The following is an 18,883-nucleotide window of genomic DNA, read 5'->3' as shown; positions in this document are numbered from 1 at the left end:
TATTGTCAAGACATTCAAAATTTGATGCTCAGTTTCACCATCTGTAAAATGAAAAGTGGGCTCACATGAAATGATCTCTAAGTTTTCTCTCATCCCTTTTACATTCTTTGAACTTCTTGGAATTACTTTCCTACTTTTCCTTTTAAGTCAATATAACTTAGAGTCAAGAAAAGAGGATTTCCCTAATGCACGTTTGTCTCAGAGCCATAGGAGCATTTTATTTTTGTCAGAGATTTTCTTCCAATTCCAGTTTACTTCAGATGAACAACTGTGCTTGGTTATTATCATAACAATGAGCATTTAATTTTTCATACCCTCTCAATAACATAAAAGTCTCATTTACCCAACTATTTGTCTTCTCTAGACAATATGATAAAATATTTCCACAGGCATATCCCACCGTAACCACAAATACATGCTTAAAATCAAACTATTCTAAGCATTTGTTAAAAAAAAAAAAATAGTTCCTCTACCCCTGAACTTCCTCTTTTTTTCCAGTCAGCATTACTATAGGTTTCATATCCACACTCGAGAGGTTATTTTGGACTTCTCCCCTTTCTTAAGTCCATCTTCGTCAAGGGTGTGCAGTCACTCTGTGGGACTTTTCAGGTCCCAGTGTCTCACTAGATTGTCCCCTCCTCTCCTTCCCCGCTATTTACTTCAATACTTCATGTCTGTTCTGCCATATTGGCCACCAGCCACATCTCCCTGCTCCAGTCCTTCCCCTTGCAAACCATCCAGTAATAAGCACTGTATTTATTTTCCTAAAATAGGATGTCCTCCATGTCATCCTGTGTCCAAACCCCTTCACAATTCCCCACTGTGTACAGGTTCTGTTGAGCTCAATCCCTCTCTGTCTCTGTCTCTGTCTCTCCCCATTTGCAGTATCTGTGTAATTTGGTTCCAAATATCCACTACAGCTTTTTTTCAATCCCTATTTTCCACATTCCCTGGCACTCCATCTTTATTTATGCTGCTCCACTCATGACCTGCCCCATCCTCTTGGTTTATCAAAATACTATTCCTCATCATTATCCAGCTTCTTCTTCTTTTTTTTTTTTTTTTTTTTTTGTCTTTTGGAAGCCCAGGATCATCTTCTGTGTGAGTCTTCCCAACCACGTCAACATAAGGCAGTTCTTCTGTCCTCAGAAACTTCGTTGCATTTATTACCCCTGACACATATTTAGCACTTCTAAATTCTCTTGTCCTCTTAGTTTTCTTTGAACTTTTGTATGTTTTTTATCTCCTCAACTACATAGTAAGAGAACGAAGGGCAGTTAGAGTATCATATTCACATCATGGGTCCAGATTCCAGAACGAGACTGCCGATGTTCTCGTCCCTGCATGCTGACTGACTGACTGTAATCTTGGTCTGAATTTTCTCATCTGTGAAATGGAAATAGTGACAGTTATTCTCTCACAGGGGTTTCGTGGGTATTATATGAGCAAACACATGGAAAGTGTTTAGAATGGTAAGCATTCACAAAATGCTGGCAATTGCGATAATTATTCATGCCTCTTAGCTCCAAAGCACCTGATAGAGTGCCTTGGTCTATAACAACACATAGTCAATGCTGAATGGAATTCAGTTGAGTCAATGAGGGAGCTAAGATAGACTGTGAGGATGATATATCGTGGAGTAGGGGAACTCCTAGCATCATCAAAACCATGTCACAGATGCCGTCACTTATAGTCAGCCAGCCAGCCTCATTTTAGGTCCCTGCCACTCCCTAACACTGCTAGAGGGACTTCTGAGGGTTTGGCTGGGTGAACAGGGGATGATTTCTCAGAGCATCCCTCCCTTCCTGCCAGGCGAAACTGACCTGGCTGCAGATAACAGGTTGCCAGACATCCTACGGGTCTTAAAGGTGATATCAGAAATGTAGACCAGAGAGCGCTCATGGCCCCAGAGAAGCCTACCAGTTTGCTCTATCACTTAGCGGCCCTCAAGACTGGCCTGCCCAAGCGGAAAGCAGGCTCAGCAAGATGCACCCCTTTCATCTTGCAGCATGATGATGCCCGTGGGCTCTAGCCAGCAGGATGCTCTCGGCTGGGACCCCATCATCAATTGTTAATGGGCTACAAATATGGGCCAAAGAAATGGGGACATCCGTGCTGCTCAACTGAGCCATAAAGTCAGATTTTTAAAAATTTGTTAAAGAGAACTAGAAATTGTAAAGTTTTAGCCCCAGTTATAGATATCTCTCTCTATATAACATTATAGATATCACTACCATTAAGTAGCCCAAGCAAATTCAACAGATCCAGGCCTAAACCGTATATGCTCTATTGAAAACAATTCAGAGTGCCAAGAAGTCATTTTATTAAAGGTGAAAAGTGTCATCAAAGGCATGAACTCCGGTCCAGTGAAACACGTATGTGCTTTGGATGCAGACAGACCCGTGTCCTTCATGTCCAAACCGTGAAATTTCAGCAAATTTTTCTAACCTCGATTTGCTGAGGGATCAAGGGGATTGATTATAACACCGAGCTCACATGGCTGTGGTGACACATGAATGAGATAACGCATTTAAAGCAGTCCACCTAGCCTGTGGCCCAGGCTGGGGACACAAGCCACATACATTCCCTTCCCTTTCACTCCAAGACCAGATGCATCCCGTCCAAGGCCAGGAGTGAGGCACCTGGTGATAACTCCACAGGCAGGCGAATAGATTATTTGAATATCATTGAAATGTTGACCTAAATTGTGCCGGGCGTTGGACAACCGACACAGAGGAAAGGCTCTCCGCTCCGGTGCCTTCCCCACTCGCAGCTCAGTGCGGAGGGCTGTCTCCTCCCAAGCTCGAGAAAAGAGATCTGGGTTCATCCTGGGCTTAACCTCGATTTTGACATATTGCAATTTCCAATAAGGCCAGTTTCCTGGCCCAAAGAAGCCCTTCCCCTGGGTGAAATCCAAACAGCCTCATTTGTGTAAGTTCCCTTATTGGTCTTGCTAATGCGGGTGTGGTTTTTCCTCATTACAGAATATCGATAACAGGCGGGCAGCCGCGGGAAAGCCGCCGGGGCTGGGCGGCCTCTCGGCTCCCCCGGCCGCCCGGGAGCGGCAGCGGCGGCGGCGGCGGCGGCGGCGGCGGCGGGGGGCCCAGGCGTGGCCGAGCGCAGCAGGGGCGCCCTCCCGGCCGGCGCTGGGGGTGGGGCGCCGGGGCCGCCGGGGCCGCCGGGACCCCCGGGCCGGGCCGGGCCGGGAGGGGCAGGGGCGCGCGGAGGAGGCGCGGGAGCCGGGCGGCGGGGCCCGGCAGGTCCCGGCGGCTCCCCTCACCCGTCTCCACGCCTCCCGGGTTTTCCCCTTGGCTCGGGGTTTCCTGTTTCAGTTCTCGGTGATCTCCAGCAGCAGGTGCTGGTTTGCCAGCCTCCGCTCCGGCGGAGAAGGAAAGAGGGAAAGGGAGGAGGAAGCGGCGCGGCGGCTGCGGCTGCGGCTGCGGGCGGGCGGGCGGGCGGGCGGCCGAGGAGCGCGGCGGCGGCGGCGGCGGCGGCGGCGGCGGGCGAGCCGGGGGCGCTGTCTCCGCGGGCGGCGGGCGGCGGCGGCGGGCGAGCCGAGGCCGGTGCGGCCGGGCGGGCGGGCGGGCGGCATGGGGGAGCCTCCCGCTCGCCCCGCGCCCTAGCGGCGGCCGCGGCGGCCCAGGGCGGAGGCGAGAGGAGAGGCGGCCGCCCGCCGCAGGGCCGCGGGGGCCGCCGGCTTCCCGGGCCAGGGGTGATGGCCGCCCCCAGGAGACCGCAAGTAGGTTGAGCCGCAACCCCGCGTGCGCGCGCGGCCGGGGCGCGACTGGCGCCGCCGGGGGAGGGGGAGGGGGAGGGGCGGGGGGTGGCGGGGCGCGGGGGGGGCGGGGGGGGGCGCGGGCGCGGCTCCGCGCGGGGAGGGCCGGGCTGGCCGCTGCCGCTGCGGGCCCCGCCGCCGGCTCGCCGCCTGCTCGCGGGGTCGGCCATGCCGGGGAGCGGCCCCCAGGTTTGTGCCGCGGGCGGCGGGGGAGGGGGCGCTGAGGGAGCCGCGCGGGGGCCGGGGGCCGGGGGCCGGGGGGCCGCGCCCGAGCGCGGGAGCGGAGAGGCCGGGGCGGGAGCGGCGGCGCCGGGCGAGCTCCAGGCCCGGCCCGGGCGGGGCGGGGGGCGGGGGTCTCCGGGCCCGGGTGGGGCCGCGCGGGGAGCCCGGCTGCCGTGCCCGCGGGCAGAGCCGCCCTCCCCGGGCTCCCGGGCTCCCGGGCCGGGTGAGGCCAGCGACCCGGGCCCCGCGGCCTAGGGCAGCGGTCCGCTCGCGCCCGCCCCGGGGGCACGGCCGCGGAAGATGGAGGCGAGCCCGGGCGCCCGCACGGAAACGGACCCCCCGGCGCTGCCCCTGCGGCTCCGGCCCCGGGCTCGGCCCCCGGCCCCGCGCTCGGCCGCCCGGCCCCCGGGCTCACTCCCGCGTCCGCCCCGCGCCCCGCGCCCCGCGCATGGGCCGCTGCTGCCGGGTTTCGCACCCCGAACCGGGTCCCCGCTTCAGCCCCTGGAACCCCGCAGAAGCAGCCCCAGCGTCCCCGTCCTGGGTGCTCCGGCCGGGAGGCTGGCCGCGGGGGTAACCGTTGACAACCCTGGTCTGTGCTCTGTGTTTGGTGATAGAGAGATGAAATGCGAATCCAGATTTAGGGAAAGTTTTCCCATTGGTTGCGAGACTGTGTTGGAGTATCCTCAGGCCGGTGAGGCGCTTATCGATTCAGATTTCTCTCTCTCTCTTTTTAAACCATCTTAGAATAGTTACAGAGACACTTAGGGCTAGTATATTTAGAAACTTGGTAAAGTTCATCAATTCTTTACTCATTTCCTCGCTCAGTGTTCCTAGTGCGGATAGGAAAGCGGTGGATAGGTCTCAAACGCTCCTTGGGCTTTCCGGGAGAACCACAAGAAGTCAGCAATACGGAGGACTGTATATTTTTTTTTTAAGTCTTAATATATTTAGGTTGTAGTAGGTATGACTTCCGTTTATTGAATCACTCACATGTATATTAATTTTAATGGCACTTTAAAAAATTTTGGTGTCATCCACTGTTGTAGACATTTGGCTCCACCAAGTATTTGTAAGATGATCTGACAGCTTACCTCTCTGTTCACCTGTTTGCTTTTTCCCAATTTGGCATTCTTTAAGTTACCTAAACCTGTCTATTTGAAGGTACCCTTAGATACCAGAATGATCTAGGAACTGTGTATCTATAATTCAAAACGTTTGAATATTTTTACTTCAAGAACGGGTTCTACTTTCAAAGGACTTTTAAATTCTACCTCAAGCATCCTTCCGGTCCTCTGTCGGTCATCAGGAAGGTACTCAAACATTACAAACAAAGTAAAATGAACTCTTTAACAAAACAACAAGAAGGCCAGTATTCTTTAAAGTGCATTTGATAACCAACGCCTAATGAGACTAGTTTATTATAATGGAAAATGTTGAAGAAGAGGAAACAGAAACTTGGAATGTTTGTATGCTGATGGGAGTTTTTATTAGTCACTTCCTTTTACTACATATTTGTTTTAATTACAAGACTAATAAAAATATCCCATTTTATATTACTGGCTTCTCTGGAGCTGTGTTTTTCATGGATTACATTTGCCAAATTGTACCCCAGGTGCTTTATGGAAAATCTATTTTTAAAAATATTTTCCTCATTCTACAGCTGGGTTACCTTGTCCTCATTCTAGCAGACCACAATGATATTTTACATTAATTTTAATTACCGTAACAGATGTAAAAGTGTTGCTATCATTTTATAGCTTTTAATAACCTTTTCTATGCCCTTTTATACCTTTTTATGCTCTTTCTTTGCTTTATCATAATTTTTGTAGATAAATTTGGAAGAATTCTCCCATTCTCATTTGGTAGCAGTTTTAAAGAAATGAATAGAAGATATTAAGTAGGAGACTTTTAAAAATCCTTTTCGTGTTAGAATGTAGGATTGTAAACTAATCTGCAGTTGTTGCTCACTTGACACTGGTAAACTTTTATTCCCTCAGCAGATAATTAATTTAGTATCGATCTGGGTGCTGCAGTAGGCCCCTGACCTCTAAAAGAAGAGAGATGATGAACAGATAGAAGATAATGCTAGATAAAATGTACTAAGTGGGACAAGCAGAAAATAAGAAATGCAGGTACTGTAGTAGGGAAGGCTGCATGCCAGCTCTTACAGCTAAGATTCAGGCTGGTACAGCTGGATAGGAGTCATTTCCAAGTGAATAATGCTGTGAGTCAAGGAAAGCAGGGAGTGGGCGGGCCAGTGTGTCTGGAACATTAAGTAGGTGATAGGAGTAGTGAGTGATTAAAGTGGCACACATGGTTTCAGGGTATAGTTTTTATTGGAAAGAGAAATACTAAGTAAGAAGGTCAGGGAATGACAAAAATGTATTAAATCAGGTTTCCAAATTTAAACGAAAGTACAACCAAATTAAAAATACCAAAATTCTAGAGATAGATATCAAATCTACCAAATGTAAAAAAATCTTGTGTTTTAAGTGCTGACATTCCTCATGGGCCTACAACATACAAAATCTTGTGACTTTATAAAGACTTGACTTTTAAGAGTCACTAAAAAACAATTATTGCTGCTGTTTCACTGTTCAAAGTTCAGAGAAATGATGGACGATTGAGAATATGGTTTTTGTAATCTGTTTCATCCCAGAATATATCTCCAATTTCTTGGGGAAAAAAACTTTATAGGATTATTGAGCTATTTAAATGAGATAGTATGTGATAAGTATACCCTGTCTGGCACGTAGTAATTTTGGTATTTGATGGCATAAAGATAACTTTCAGATCTGTAATGTGGAGGTTATCACTTCCCTATCTTTGCTACAGTTTTTATAGCTGACATAATGCTAGCTGTTACCTACTGTGCACTGAGATGCCAGATGCCATGCGTATGCACTGCTCTTATTCTCATTCTGTGGATGAGGAAACCCAGACATAAGAGTTTAAATAACTTTAAGTCACACATCTAGAAAGTTACAGAAGGGAGTTTGAACCTATGTCCTTAATTAACCATTGGGCAGTTCTGCCTCTCTGATTCTGTTTTTACTTTTTTTTCTCTAAAAATCGTGTCATTGTGTATACGTATGTTGACACACGTTGTTTGAAAATTAAGAGATGCATGATAATTAGCATTATAGGTCTGGGAGATAAGAGAGGTATATTAACCTTTACAAAGTCCTGCAGTGATGGAACAACATGAAATCCTGTCTGGCCAAATAGTTGGAAGGCAAGGTTGTGTAGATCCTTAAGAAGATAAGCCCAAAGACCATTTTAGTTTGGCCTGGCATATGTTTAAGCAGCAATGTAGTACCACCAAAGGGAGCATTTTTTGTTTTTTGTTTTTGTCAGAAACCTCAAAGGTTTTTTTATGAGTAGGGGTTTTTATTGATTTTCCCGAACCTTATCTCTGTAGTAATATAATGTACTTAATTGTGAAGAACTTAGGAAATGTAGGAAAATGTAGACAATTTTTAAAACCCCTGTAACCCAGAGACAACTAACAATATTATGATGGATTTGTCTCTGATTTTTCTATACGTCAGCAAAGGATTGTCTTCCTTAAAATGAAAATAGAAAATAATGCCCCATAAAGCATAATGTACGTGGTTTTACATCATAACACTGACAGTAATTCTTGTGCTCAGTGAATTAGCCCACAAGCAGATGTCTGAAAATTCAACATGTTCTGCCTTTAAGATAATTATCAAATCCCTAAGGAGGGATCGGGAATACATAGAAAATCCCAAGGTTGTCTTATTTGCCTGGAATGTTTTCCCTTATGCTCCCTTACCTTTTGTCTGGCTCACATCCCATTGTTGAGGCCTCAGCTTTGACCTCACTGGTTTACTCTTAAACTTTTAAGATTGATAACAGTAGGTAACTCTTAATTGTGCCAATCATTGTTCTAGGTGCCATAAATGTATTAATGCATGTGATATTCACCGCCTCCTCCTTCATGAGAATTTGTTTGCAAAAAGATAGGTCTTGTATAATTAGGATGTGATAATAGAGCTTTGTATCCTACCTTTCCATCCCCAATTAGCATACACTAAGGATTTTCTCATGACATTAAAAATATTTCAGGACGCTTGGTGGCTTAGTCAGTTGGGTGTCCCACTCTTAATTTCAGTTCAGATCATAATCTCGGGATCCTGGGATCAAGCCCTGGGTTCTGTGCTCAGCGGGGAGTCTGCTTGAAGATTCCCTCCCTCTGCTCTCTCTCCCTGCTTATAGACACTCCCTCTCCCTGTAAAATAATAAAATTATTATTATTCTCTCTGTAAAATAAATCTTTGAAAATTTTTTTCTTTATTTTTATTAAAACCATTTCTTCCTAAGAACATGTCATTTTATTTATTATTCTATTTCAGTTAGACATCCGGTTCTTTTCCCCAGTATTTTAATATCATAATGCATTAGTTGAATGTCCTAGTAAAAAAACAAAAAATGTTTTCTGCATCTGTGTTCTTAGGATTCATAGAAGTAATGATCAAGGAGAATAAGCTTTCCAGGAAAGTTATATAGCTCTTGCTATACACCTATTAGCAAAGAGCGAGAGAGCTGATTTCATCCCAAACATGAATGCACTGTTGAGTTTTTAAATTTTTGACAGTTACATGAGCATTAATATCTAATTTTAATGCTGACTTTTTTTTTTTTTTTTTTACTTTAAATTGTTAAAGTGGTACGAGTTAATTAAGAAAAAGCAAAGAGAAAATGAAAGCCACCTGGAATCTCCTTACCCAGAAATAACTAATGTAAATATTTGGATAAATACTCTCCTTTTTTTTTTTATTCCCATAGGTATACCTTACAGAATTTTTACTTGGGTTTTTAAATAACACAAGCATTTCATAGTCTCCCAGTTTCAGGCAAAATTATTTGCTTAATCCCCTGTGTTTTCAAAATACAATGTATTTCCTCACAGAGCCTTGAATATTTGGTGGTGGTTCACTGTTTTCTTCCTTATTTTCTGCTTTCTGTATCTCTGCTCTCCATCTGTAAAACAGAAGATACTGCCTAGAGCATAGATTCGTCATAACGATTTACTGGTAATACAAAATGCTGATAACTACCTTTACTATGCCTAGGATTTTATTTTATTTTTATCTTGTTTTAGGCTCCCTGAGGGCAAGGACTTGGTGGTCCACATTGTTGAATTCCAAATCTTGTATATCACTTGGCACATAGTAGACGCTTTATGAGTGTGTGTTTATTGATAAAGGCCACATAGTACTTAAAATGAATCTGTTCATATGGGTAGAATGAACAAAAGCCTATAGATGATTAAGAGATGGTTTCAATAATTAATTCAGAGCAAATAACACAATTGGTACCCAAAGTTTTAAAAGGTCGCTTAGAATGAATAATGTGATTTCTTGAGGGGCCATACACATTTACCTCCTAAGAATATAATTAACCTTATCTACCCCACTTAGCAGGGGAAGGATATTACAGAAGTCAATTTTTTTTTAAAGATTTTATTTATTTATGAGAGACACAGAGAGAGAGAGAGAGAGACAGAGGCAGAGACATAGGCAGAGGGAGAAGCAGGCTCCATGCAGGGAGCCTGATGTGGGACTCATCCTGGGTCTCCAGGATCACACCCTGGGCCGAAGGCAGGCGCTAAACTGCTGAGCCACTCAGGGATCCCCAGAAGTGAATTTTCTAGAACATTCTTAAAGTCTTACAAGAGCAAAACATTTCAAAACTATTTTATTTACTTTGATTTTTTTGTTCTTGTTGTTTTAAGTAGGCTCCATGCCCAACATAAGGCTTGAACTCATGACTCTGATATTAAGAGTCCCACGCTCTACCTGCTGAGCCAGTCAGGTGCCCCATTTTAACTATTTTAAATGGAAATTTTGTATGGGAATTTTTATATTTTTCTATCTTCAAATAATATGCAGCTTATAATTTCATTGGTTGTGAAATATAATAATAGTTCACATTTATTGGGTACTAATTCTATGCCAGGCAAAGTATTAAGCACTTTACTTATATTATCTGATTTAGTTGTGCAACAACTCTAGAAGATTTATACTATTGTTTTGCCTGTCTTCCAGGTGATGGAACTGATACCTAGAGATGTTAATTAACTTGGCCAAGGTTATCAAGATTTCTGATTTATTTTAAACTAAATAGCAATACTTGTTATGCTTTTTTTTTTTCTCCAGTAACATGGAAGGGGCAGAGGGACCTAATGATTTATATTGATTTATATTTTTATTGGGTCTTTTCTCCTTGATGTTAGCTACTCCTTGCTGACATTGTCACTCCCTCTCTCTAAGCTGCTGTGCGTTGTGAAACTGAAGGACAACAGCTAATATTAGGTCTAAAATAAAAGTGTCCAGGCAGTGATTAAGGCCTGATGCTCAGATAGTCTAGGTTGGAGAACTGAAAAGATGATGCTGCACAGAGATGGCAGGTGAGGACTCTGAAAGCAGTTAGATGTGGATTTGCATTTCCTGGCTGTGACCTTAGGGAAGCCTTGATTTCTCTTTGACTTCTCATCCATCAAACACTGTGTACTTTTGCAGAGTTGTTTTTACCAAGTCAAGATAATGAGTGTAGAAGTGCCTGGCACATGGAAGCACTCGATGTTATTATAGAATGATTTGATTGGACAGAGATTTTGTTTTGTTTTGTTTTGTTTTCTAGTCTACTTATTCAAAGGCTCGAAATTGTCTCCTGAGTAATTGGGATTACCGCATATAAAAATTCTGTAAGATCAGGTTTGCTGTTACTGCTTTTAATATGTCCATTTATATTTTAGATTTTTCCAAAGGGCTTTCAAATCTATTACTTCATGTTTTTTAGGGTGAAGCTAAAATTAGTTTTTGTTCTTTGTTCTTAGTCATCTGTACTCATTTACTATTCAAAATTATGTGGGCTTATTTTTATCCTTATTCTGTGACTTAGTCTGTTTCAGATCTTGCCTTTTACTTTATAGCTCATTTTTATTATGTGCTTACAGGGAGTGGGTTTCCCATATAGTTGAGGCTTTCTCCTTGTTGTCAACGTAGACATTTTTTGTTTTACCCTTGAGTTTTCATTTTCATTAATGATCTCACTGGGATGGTGATCTTAAGTATTCGATACTTTCTGAAATTTTGCTATAATTTTAAATGATTAGTACAGATTTAAAAGGCTTTAAAATGTGCAGTAAATTATCTATTTTGATAAAGTAGGTATTCTGCTGTTGCTAAGATAGTGTAAAGCAACATAAAAGTCATGGACATAAATATATGTTAAAATTGGCAATATCATGCATAGGAAAAAACAGTTTTAAATAGGAGAAATGTTTTCTAAACTGCATTTCTATTATTTTGACTACTTCATTTTATCTTTTAAAATTAAATTTTGAGTTTACTTAACACATTCACTTTATCACATTTTTAGAATCCAGAAAAAATCTAAAATGATACTGAAAATCATCTATAATTCTCACCTAGAGATACTTTTGGTATCACTATCTTCATTTTAAAAATCTTTTAGTCAATATAAACACATCCTTTAAAAAACGTGTATTCATATGTAGTTTTGTATTCATATGCTCTTCATTTAATATGTTTTCCTGTGTTATTAAATATCCTTTTAAATGCTTATTTTTATTGATTGAATGGCATTCATCATACTCAACTACTGAAATTAGTCAAGTTCATATTGTTGAATATTTGGTATGACCAGTCTTTTTTATTGTTATACACAACAGTGTGATAAGTGTCCATGTATATTGATCATTGTACACATCGATTCTATTTTTAACAAATTCCTAGATATGATTATGAAAATTGCTTCCTAGAAAAGTAGAAAATTTATATTCTACTGACATGGCATGAGAGTGTCCATTCTTTGCACCTGTCACCATTTCCCCACACAGCCTATCTTTGTTATTTGATAGACAAGAATGGGCATAATAGTGCTAAGAAGTGCATTCCTTAAGAATGCATTTGAGTTCCATTTCTGACACTTACTGGCTCTGTAATCTTGAACAGTTTTCTTATAATTCCCCTAAGCCTTAGATTCTATGTAGAATTGTGATAGCAGTACTTATAATCATGATATTATCATCTAATATTATGGTGTGGAGATTAATAGTTGATGTGTATTGAAGCATAAGTCCTTGAGAGATTCTAGCTACCATTATTTGTTATGAGTGAGATTTCTCCTCGTTATATTTTGTAATTTGGTTACCTATGTTATACCAGCTATGACTGGTATAAAGGAAAGTTACTCGTTTTTTAAGTAATCATCTAGCTACCTTACTGAACTTTTTTAATGTACTTTAAATTGTAGGACTTAGTTCTAACATGTTTTCAGTTGAGTCTGTTGATTTTCAGGATATGTAATGGTAATGTAATAATTCAGTTTTTTCAGTATTTCAGTTCTTTTTTTTATTATCTTATTGCATTGGTTGAAATTAGAAAACAGTGTTGATTAATAGGCATTTAGGCTTACTTCCGATTTTATTATTTTATTTTTAAAAATATTTTATGTATTTATTCATGACAGAGAGAGAGAGAGAGAGAGAGAGAGAGAGAGAGGCAGAGACACAGAGGGAGAACAGGCTCCTTGCAGGGAGCCTGACGTGGGACTCGATCCCAGGTCTCCAGGATCACACCCCAGGCTGAAGGCAGCGCTAAACCGCTGGGCCACTGGGGCTGCCCTTATTTCCGATTTTAATGGGACTTTCTCTCATATCACTTTTTGAATGTCAGGGCTATTGTTTTCTTACATAGGTGTCTCCTACACACACGCACACACACACAAACACATATTCCTGCAAATAACTACAAAAGTTAAATGTGAGAAACTTGAAAATAGACTTCTATGTCATGGAGGAGTCCTTTAAATTATTAAATCCTTAAGTATCTTTTAGGTACATCTTCAAAAATATTTTTTCAGTATTTGATTCATATTCTCTTCCTTTTTAATTAAATGTGCAATCAGTTTAAATAAATCTTAAATTTCAGCAAGGCTGAAATAATACTGCTTTAGTGTTTTGCCCCTGGAATAGAACCTTTTATTCAAATGAAGTCTTAGGATCAGGGTTCCAGTGTCCTCCTTATTCAGCCTCTTAGGCATTTTGTAGAACACTGTGAAAACTACTTCCCCTCCAAAAAGATTCAAATAATCTGTCCCCAAAATGACAGTGCTACTAAGCCTGAAGTTTTCAGAGGTTAGGAAATACACCTTGTGATGTCATGAGGTTTTTATTAAATAGATTTTGTACTGTAGTTCTAATTTAGCATGTTTAAAAAGATGACTAAGTATGGCGGTATGTGCTACATGAAAATATATTCACAAATCTAGGTAGTATCTATCATTAGGTTACTGAAATTTTGGTCCTGGAGTCTTCTTTTTTCTACAGCATTCCATCTATCATTATATCTTAAAATACCATCAACTTGCCAATGACTACCAATGTTATATTTCTCTTTTATGCACCTGTCTTGGGACAACTCCATTTGTATAGCTGTTACAATATGAAATGAAAATTATCTAAAGCAGTTTTTTATACTCCCAAATCTGTTTCTTTCTAAGCCTTCCCTACTTCAGTTAAGTGTTACTACCATCTTCTCAGCTGGTCAAACCAAAAATCTAGAACTTTTTTTTTTTTTTTTTAAATTTTATTTATTTACTCATGAGAGACAGAGAAAGAGGCACAGGCAGAGGGAGAAACAGGCTCTCTGTAGGGAGCCTGATACGAGACTTGATCCCAGGATCCTGGGGTCATGACCTAAGTCAAAGGCAGATGCTCAACCACTGAGCACCCAGTGCCCCAAATATCTAGAACTTCTTGATTGCTCAGATCCCCTTTTCCTCTTCCACAGCCATCTCAATGGATGAGCCTTTAATCAATTCATGTAATGAATTGAATTAACAAGATTGTAATATCTTATCAGAAATATCTATTATCATAGAATAAATCCATCCGGTTAGTATGTATTACTACAATTTGAATAAGCTACATAATTTACCTTTCATATTTATAGAGCTCTTGTGGATAATATAAGTAAGATTAGGCATATATTTGGTTAGTTTTTGTGCCGTGTTTGTTAGGTTTTGTCAACAGAATTATGCTCACTTCTTAAACCAGTGACATGCTTTCCATGGTCTTCAGTGCCCTAAAATTATATAAATGAAGCTGGGTACTTAGAGGTTTTGCTAGAACACATCCATAGAACCTATAGGTGTAACATCCTTTTTCAGGAATGGAATTGTGAGCATAAATCTTTCATAGACTTTCATTTCTTCCATGATATTGACATTTATAACCTTTTCTTAAGTTGGCTTAATTATGGTTTCTTAATTTATTGGCATGAAGATTTATGGGAAGAATCCTTCCATTTCATTGAACATTACATTTGTCTTGTTAGGTATTTGCAGAACTCCCTACTCTTGCTCACAGTTTTAGGATGTTTGTCATTCATTTGTACATGTCGAACCAGCTCTCCATTTCATTAACCAGTTCTACTTTCTCTTTTTTGGTTCCTAGTTTATTTCTGCTTTAAATTTTATTACTTTGTTCATTCACCTTTATTTTATTTGCTTGCTCATTTTAATCTTTCCAATTTAAATCTTTAATTCCTTGATTTCTTCTTTTCTATTAAATACCATTAATATTAAATACCATTAATTTTTCCTCAAGTATCATTTTGGCCACATCCCCAGGTTATATTTTTATTTTTCTTTAAACAGTTACTTGGAAGAGAGTTTTAATTGATAGATAATTTGGTTTTGGCTATCTGTTGGTAACGCCTATCTGTGTATCATGGCCAGAGTATATTTCCGTTCTCTCTAGGTTTGGAAAAAGGTGGCCTAATGCAAATGTCTGCCTGTATCTCAACTTTTGAAGTCAGGTAGCCTGTGGTGAATTACTCTGTGAGTACTGGGGATAAGGGTCTTTTTTATTATCCTTGTTGCTTAAATACGTATAAACTCCGGGTTTAATGCCATCATCATTTAAGGCCTGTGGATGAGAGAAGTAAATCCAATGCTTTGGACATCAGGGCTTTCTGTCATCTTTGTGTAAGGATAGGATGGTGTTAACTTTCAAAATAAGCTCATTTCCCAGTTTGTTTTAAAAGTATTTGAGTTCCTTGCATGGAGCTTCTCTGCTCCTCTACACACCTCTTGGTCCTCGTGTGTCGTCCCCACCCCACTCCCCCCGCTCCCCGTGTGTTTGCTAGGATGTCCTGGGGCTAGGAGTTGAGCCAGTGGCTATGGCTTCTTCGTCGTCCTCCCTCTGCTCTTCACCAAGTTAATAGTGTGACAGGGAGCGTCTTCTGAATCCTCCCCATTGTCTTCCTCAAGATTGTAAAGCTTCCGAAGTAAAAATTAACTGTTCTTTCCTGACCTGTTGTTTATGGATTGGATGAATAAACTGGCCAAGAGGAAGAGCAGAATCATAGAAATCACTCTCCATTCTTGAATGTGGGCAGTAGTGGCAATTCTAGTGATTCCCATGAGAAAATTAACAAATTACTCTTTTTCTGAAAGAACAAAATGCTTCAAATCACTGCCTTTTTATTTCCCTGGTAAGCTAGCTCCCTACTGTTGGGTGCTCTCTAAGGTCTTCTGATTGCATTGAAGAGAGAGCTGCTGATTGGTCCCAACGCCATACTCCCTCCCCTTTGGAGAAAGGACGTCAGCAGGGAACAAGAGACAGCTAATGTCTGAAGTCAGACCCTGCCCGCAGATCACAGAGATTTTCTGTACCGAGACTAGATTCAGAGTGCAGGAAGCATGTTTAAAGTATGATTTTGAAGAAGCACTAGGAATCAGCTTAGAAGAAAAAAATTTCACAAAATTGATGTTCTGACTTTGGTGGAGGTAGGAAGTTTTAGTGCTGGCCTGGGTGGCTAGGAAGCAGGTGCCAGGTTGGCAGCTGCCGCTTAGCCTCGAGACCACCCCGAGCTGCGAGAGCACCTGAGTGAAGCTGTGGCAGGTGGAGAAAGCACTTTGGAGCTCCTGAGTGACAGCCAGAAGCCAGAATGCCAGTTTGGCAAGTGTGTTGCTGGGTGCTGAGTCTTGGGCCTGAGCATTCCTCAGAATAACAGGGAGATCATAAGTGTTTATTTCCTATCTTGGTAGCAAACGAGTGCTTAAGCTTTATGTGCACTTCCATAGATGGAGTACTTAGTCATTGATCAGCACCTTATATTGGCAGGACAGACCCACAGAGATTTACATTTCACCAAAATCCTGGACTAGTTTTCTTCTCACTGTGTGATAGCCTCTTATTCAACTTTTTGTACCATCTCTTAAAAAATAATCAGTCCTGGAAATAACATAAAAAGATTAGTTATTTATCTTAGAACAGCTGGTTCCAAAGACTGATTCATGTGGTTGCCAAATCTTTGCTTTCCAGTGAAGTAGTTTTTTGTTTACCAAACCACATGGGTTAGGAATCTCCTAAGAGTGAGAAAGGGGGTAAGCTGGCTCTTTCCTCCTGCACCCCCTTTACTCCAGGCACGTGGGGGGTGGTGGCACACACACACACACACACACACACACACACACATACACACATACACAGCAGCAACATGAAGGAAGAAGGATGCAGGGACGAGGAAGGAGACCCAGGGTCTGGCTAAATAACACTCATTAAAAAAAAAAAAAAAAGATTTTATATATTCATGAGAGAGACGCAGAGACACAGGCAGAGGGAGAAGCAGGCTCCATGCAGGGAGCCCAACGTGGGACTCGATTCCGGGTCTCCAGAATCAGGCTCCGGGCTGAAGGCATTGCTAAACTGCTGAGCCACCCAGGCTGCCCCCTAAATAGCACTCTTATATTTAATAGTCTTTCATTAGTTTCTTTAAGTCATTTGGTTGAACAAGCTATTCTTATAATATTCAATGAACTTTTACCCCTTCTTCAAGAATACTTCACACTTAGATGTTTAATCATTATGTTTAATAATTATTTTAATCATATAAGCATCCCAATACCCTCACTGATCTTACTTTGGGAGTTTTGATTTTGGGGAGAGGGCATCTGGAAGGAGCAATGAGGGGAATCTTTAGAGTGAATTCATTGCCAAATGTCCGCATTAAGCCTATAGGTGTCTCCAGGGCTGGGACAGAAGATTGACGATGTATCAGAAGAGGAGGGGGGAGAGCAAGGGGAAAAAAATGAACACACCCCCCCCTCCCCCGTCTCCAGAGTTTCCAGTGGGAGATGCATTTCTTGCCTTCTGTTCTGAACTCCTGGCAGTCCTGGCCCCCTGGGTCTGTGGGGGCAGGGAAGACCTGTAGAGTTGGGGTGGTGTTAACAGACTTAGTTCACTCATATGCAGACGTGCACACCTTTTTTCTCCCTGGCCTCACTGAATCCATTCTCCCGGCTTACATTTCTTAAAAAACAAAACAACAACAAAAAAAAACCCTTCTCCTTCCCGAACACCCCTCCTCTCAAATATCTTTGTCTTACGCCTTTCCTGCCTAACATTACAAGAATGTGTGTGCCATCCTTTCCTCTTCCCCAAATGCCTGCCCCTGGGCTGGTAGTTTTCCCCTGTGGTCTGTGCTTCCTTGGAGCACTCCTGGGTAGAACTGGGGCCTTTTGTGATGTTGGGCGGGAAGAAATTTACATCTTTATATTCCTGTCCTCTCATTGAAATTTAGCATTTCCCTCAATTATGAATGTAAGTAATAAATCCAGTACTAATAACAGCATACATGACTTTATCACCCGCAGAAAGCATAAATGTTTCCCTATCGTGTCACAGTCCAAGTAAATACTCCAAAATACTGTTTTCACTTTTGCTACTTGAAAATCACGATAGTTATTAGAGTGCCTGCTTCATCTTGTTCTTTTCATGTGTTTGTAAAAAATATGTAGGTCACTAAATTCACAATTTTTACATATTAACTATATTTTACTATACCTGGCTTCTTTGTAATGCTGTCTGGGTTTTTACATATTTAACAGCATTGGAAAGAGGTCTGTAGACTTCAGTTGCCTGAAAAGGGGGTATAAGGCACAGAAATGGGGCTGAGAACATCTGTCCATCCCTCTCTTCATCTCACTGAAATAAGTCCTTCCATGGCCACTAAACGCCTTTACCCAGTGTCGTCTTGGTCATTTTGTAGTGTATTTGTGTCATTTGATGCCACCATTTTTTTTAATACTTTTTAAAAAATATTTTACTTCTTCCTCTTTTGCCTGGATCCATGGGCTCTATCTTAGATAATATATCCTATTTGGTTTTTTTTTCTGCATAACTTTAGATACTAGTCACCTTTTGTTTGGACTATTATAATACCTTCCTAATGCATCATCTTTTAGTTTCTTGCCCCCACCCCCCAAAACTAATGCAGCTGGAGTTATCATCCTAAAATGTAGCTAGAAAACATATCATTCACATTGCCAGGAACCTTCAGGGTTCCCCATTACCTTTCTAAAATGTGGGTAGAAATATAACCTTCTCCTTTTAAAAATTTTAATTCCAGGGGATCCCTGGGTGGCTCAGCAGTTTGGCGCCTGCCTTTGGCCCAGGGCGTGATCCTGGGAGTTCCGGGATCGAGTCCTGCATCGGGCTCCCGGCATGGAGCCTGCTTCTCCCTCTGCCTGTGTCTCTGCCTCTCTCTCTCTGAGTGTGTGTCTGTCATAAATAAATAAATGAATCTTTAAAAAATTTTTTAATTCCAGTGTAATTAACATACAGTGTAATATTAGTTTCAGGTGCATAATTTAGTGAATCAGCACTTCTATACATCACCCCAGTGCTCATCATGACACGTGCCCTCCTGCATCCCCATCACCTGTTTCCCCCCACACACACAAACCCACCTCCCCTCTGGTGACCAGCAATGTGTTCTGTAGGGTTAAGAGTCTAGTCTGTTTCTTGGTTTGCCTCTCTCTTTT

At 42.0% G+C, this 18,883-nt stretch overlaps 1 protein-coding gene across 13 annotated transcripts in view; it reads left to right on the top strand.

Annotated features, from left to right (window-relative positions):
• Positions 1-3,168: 3,168 nt before the first annotated feature.
• The window catches only part of ZC3H12C (zinc finger CCCH-type containing 12C), a 75,155-nt gene continuing 59,440 nt past the window's right edge, over positions 3,169-18,883 (top strand). For 3 of the 13 annotated variants that reach the window (XM_041771107.1, XM_041771106.1, XM_041771100.1), the window contains exon 1: positions 4,098-4,688. Coding sequence is in view for 2 of the 13 variants with exons in the window: in XM_041771104.1 (XP_041627038.1) it covers positions 3,716-3,739 (24 nt within the window). In the remaining 11 variants the exon portion in view is untranslated. Of the gene's footprint in view, positions 3,356-3,575; positions 3,740-3,861; positions 3,965-4,096; positions 4,689-10,089; positions 10,115-12,550; positions 14,894-18,883 lie in introns of those variants that run through there. The other 10 variants (XM_041771097.1, XM_041771104.1, XM_041771102.1 and 7 more) reach the window with 10 other exon arrangements.

This window comes from Vulpes lagopus, chromosome 10, assembly GCF_018345385.1.
Source record: "Vulpes lagopus strain Blue_001 chromosome 10, ASM1834538v1, whole genome shotgun sequence".
In the NCBI taxonomy this organism is placed as follows: Eukaryota; Metazoa; Chordata; class Mammalia; order Carnivora; family Canidae; genus Vulpes; species Vulpes lagopus.
Note: the sequence above shows the minus strand (reverse complement) of the source record. Positions and strands in the feature narration are given on the sequence as shown.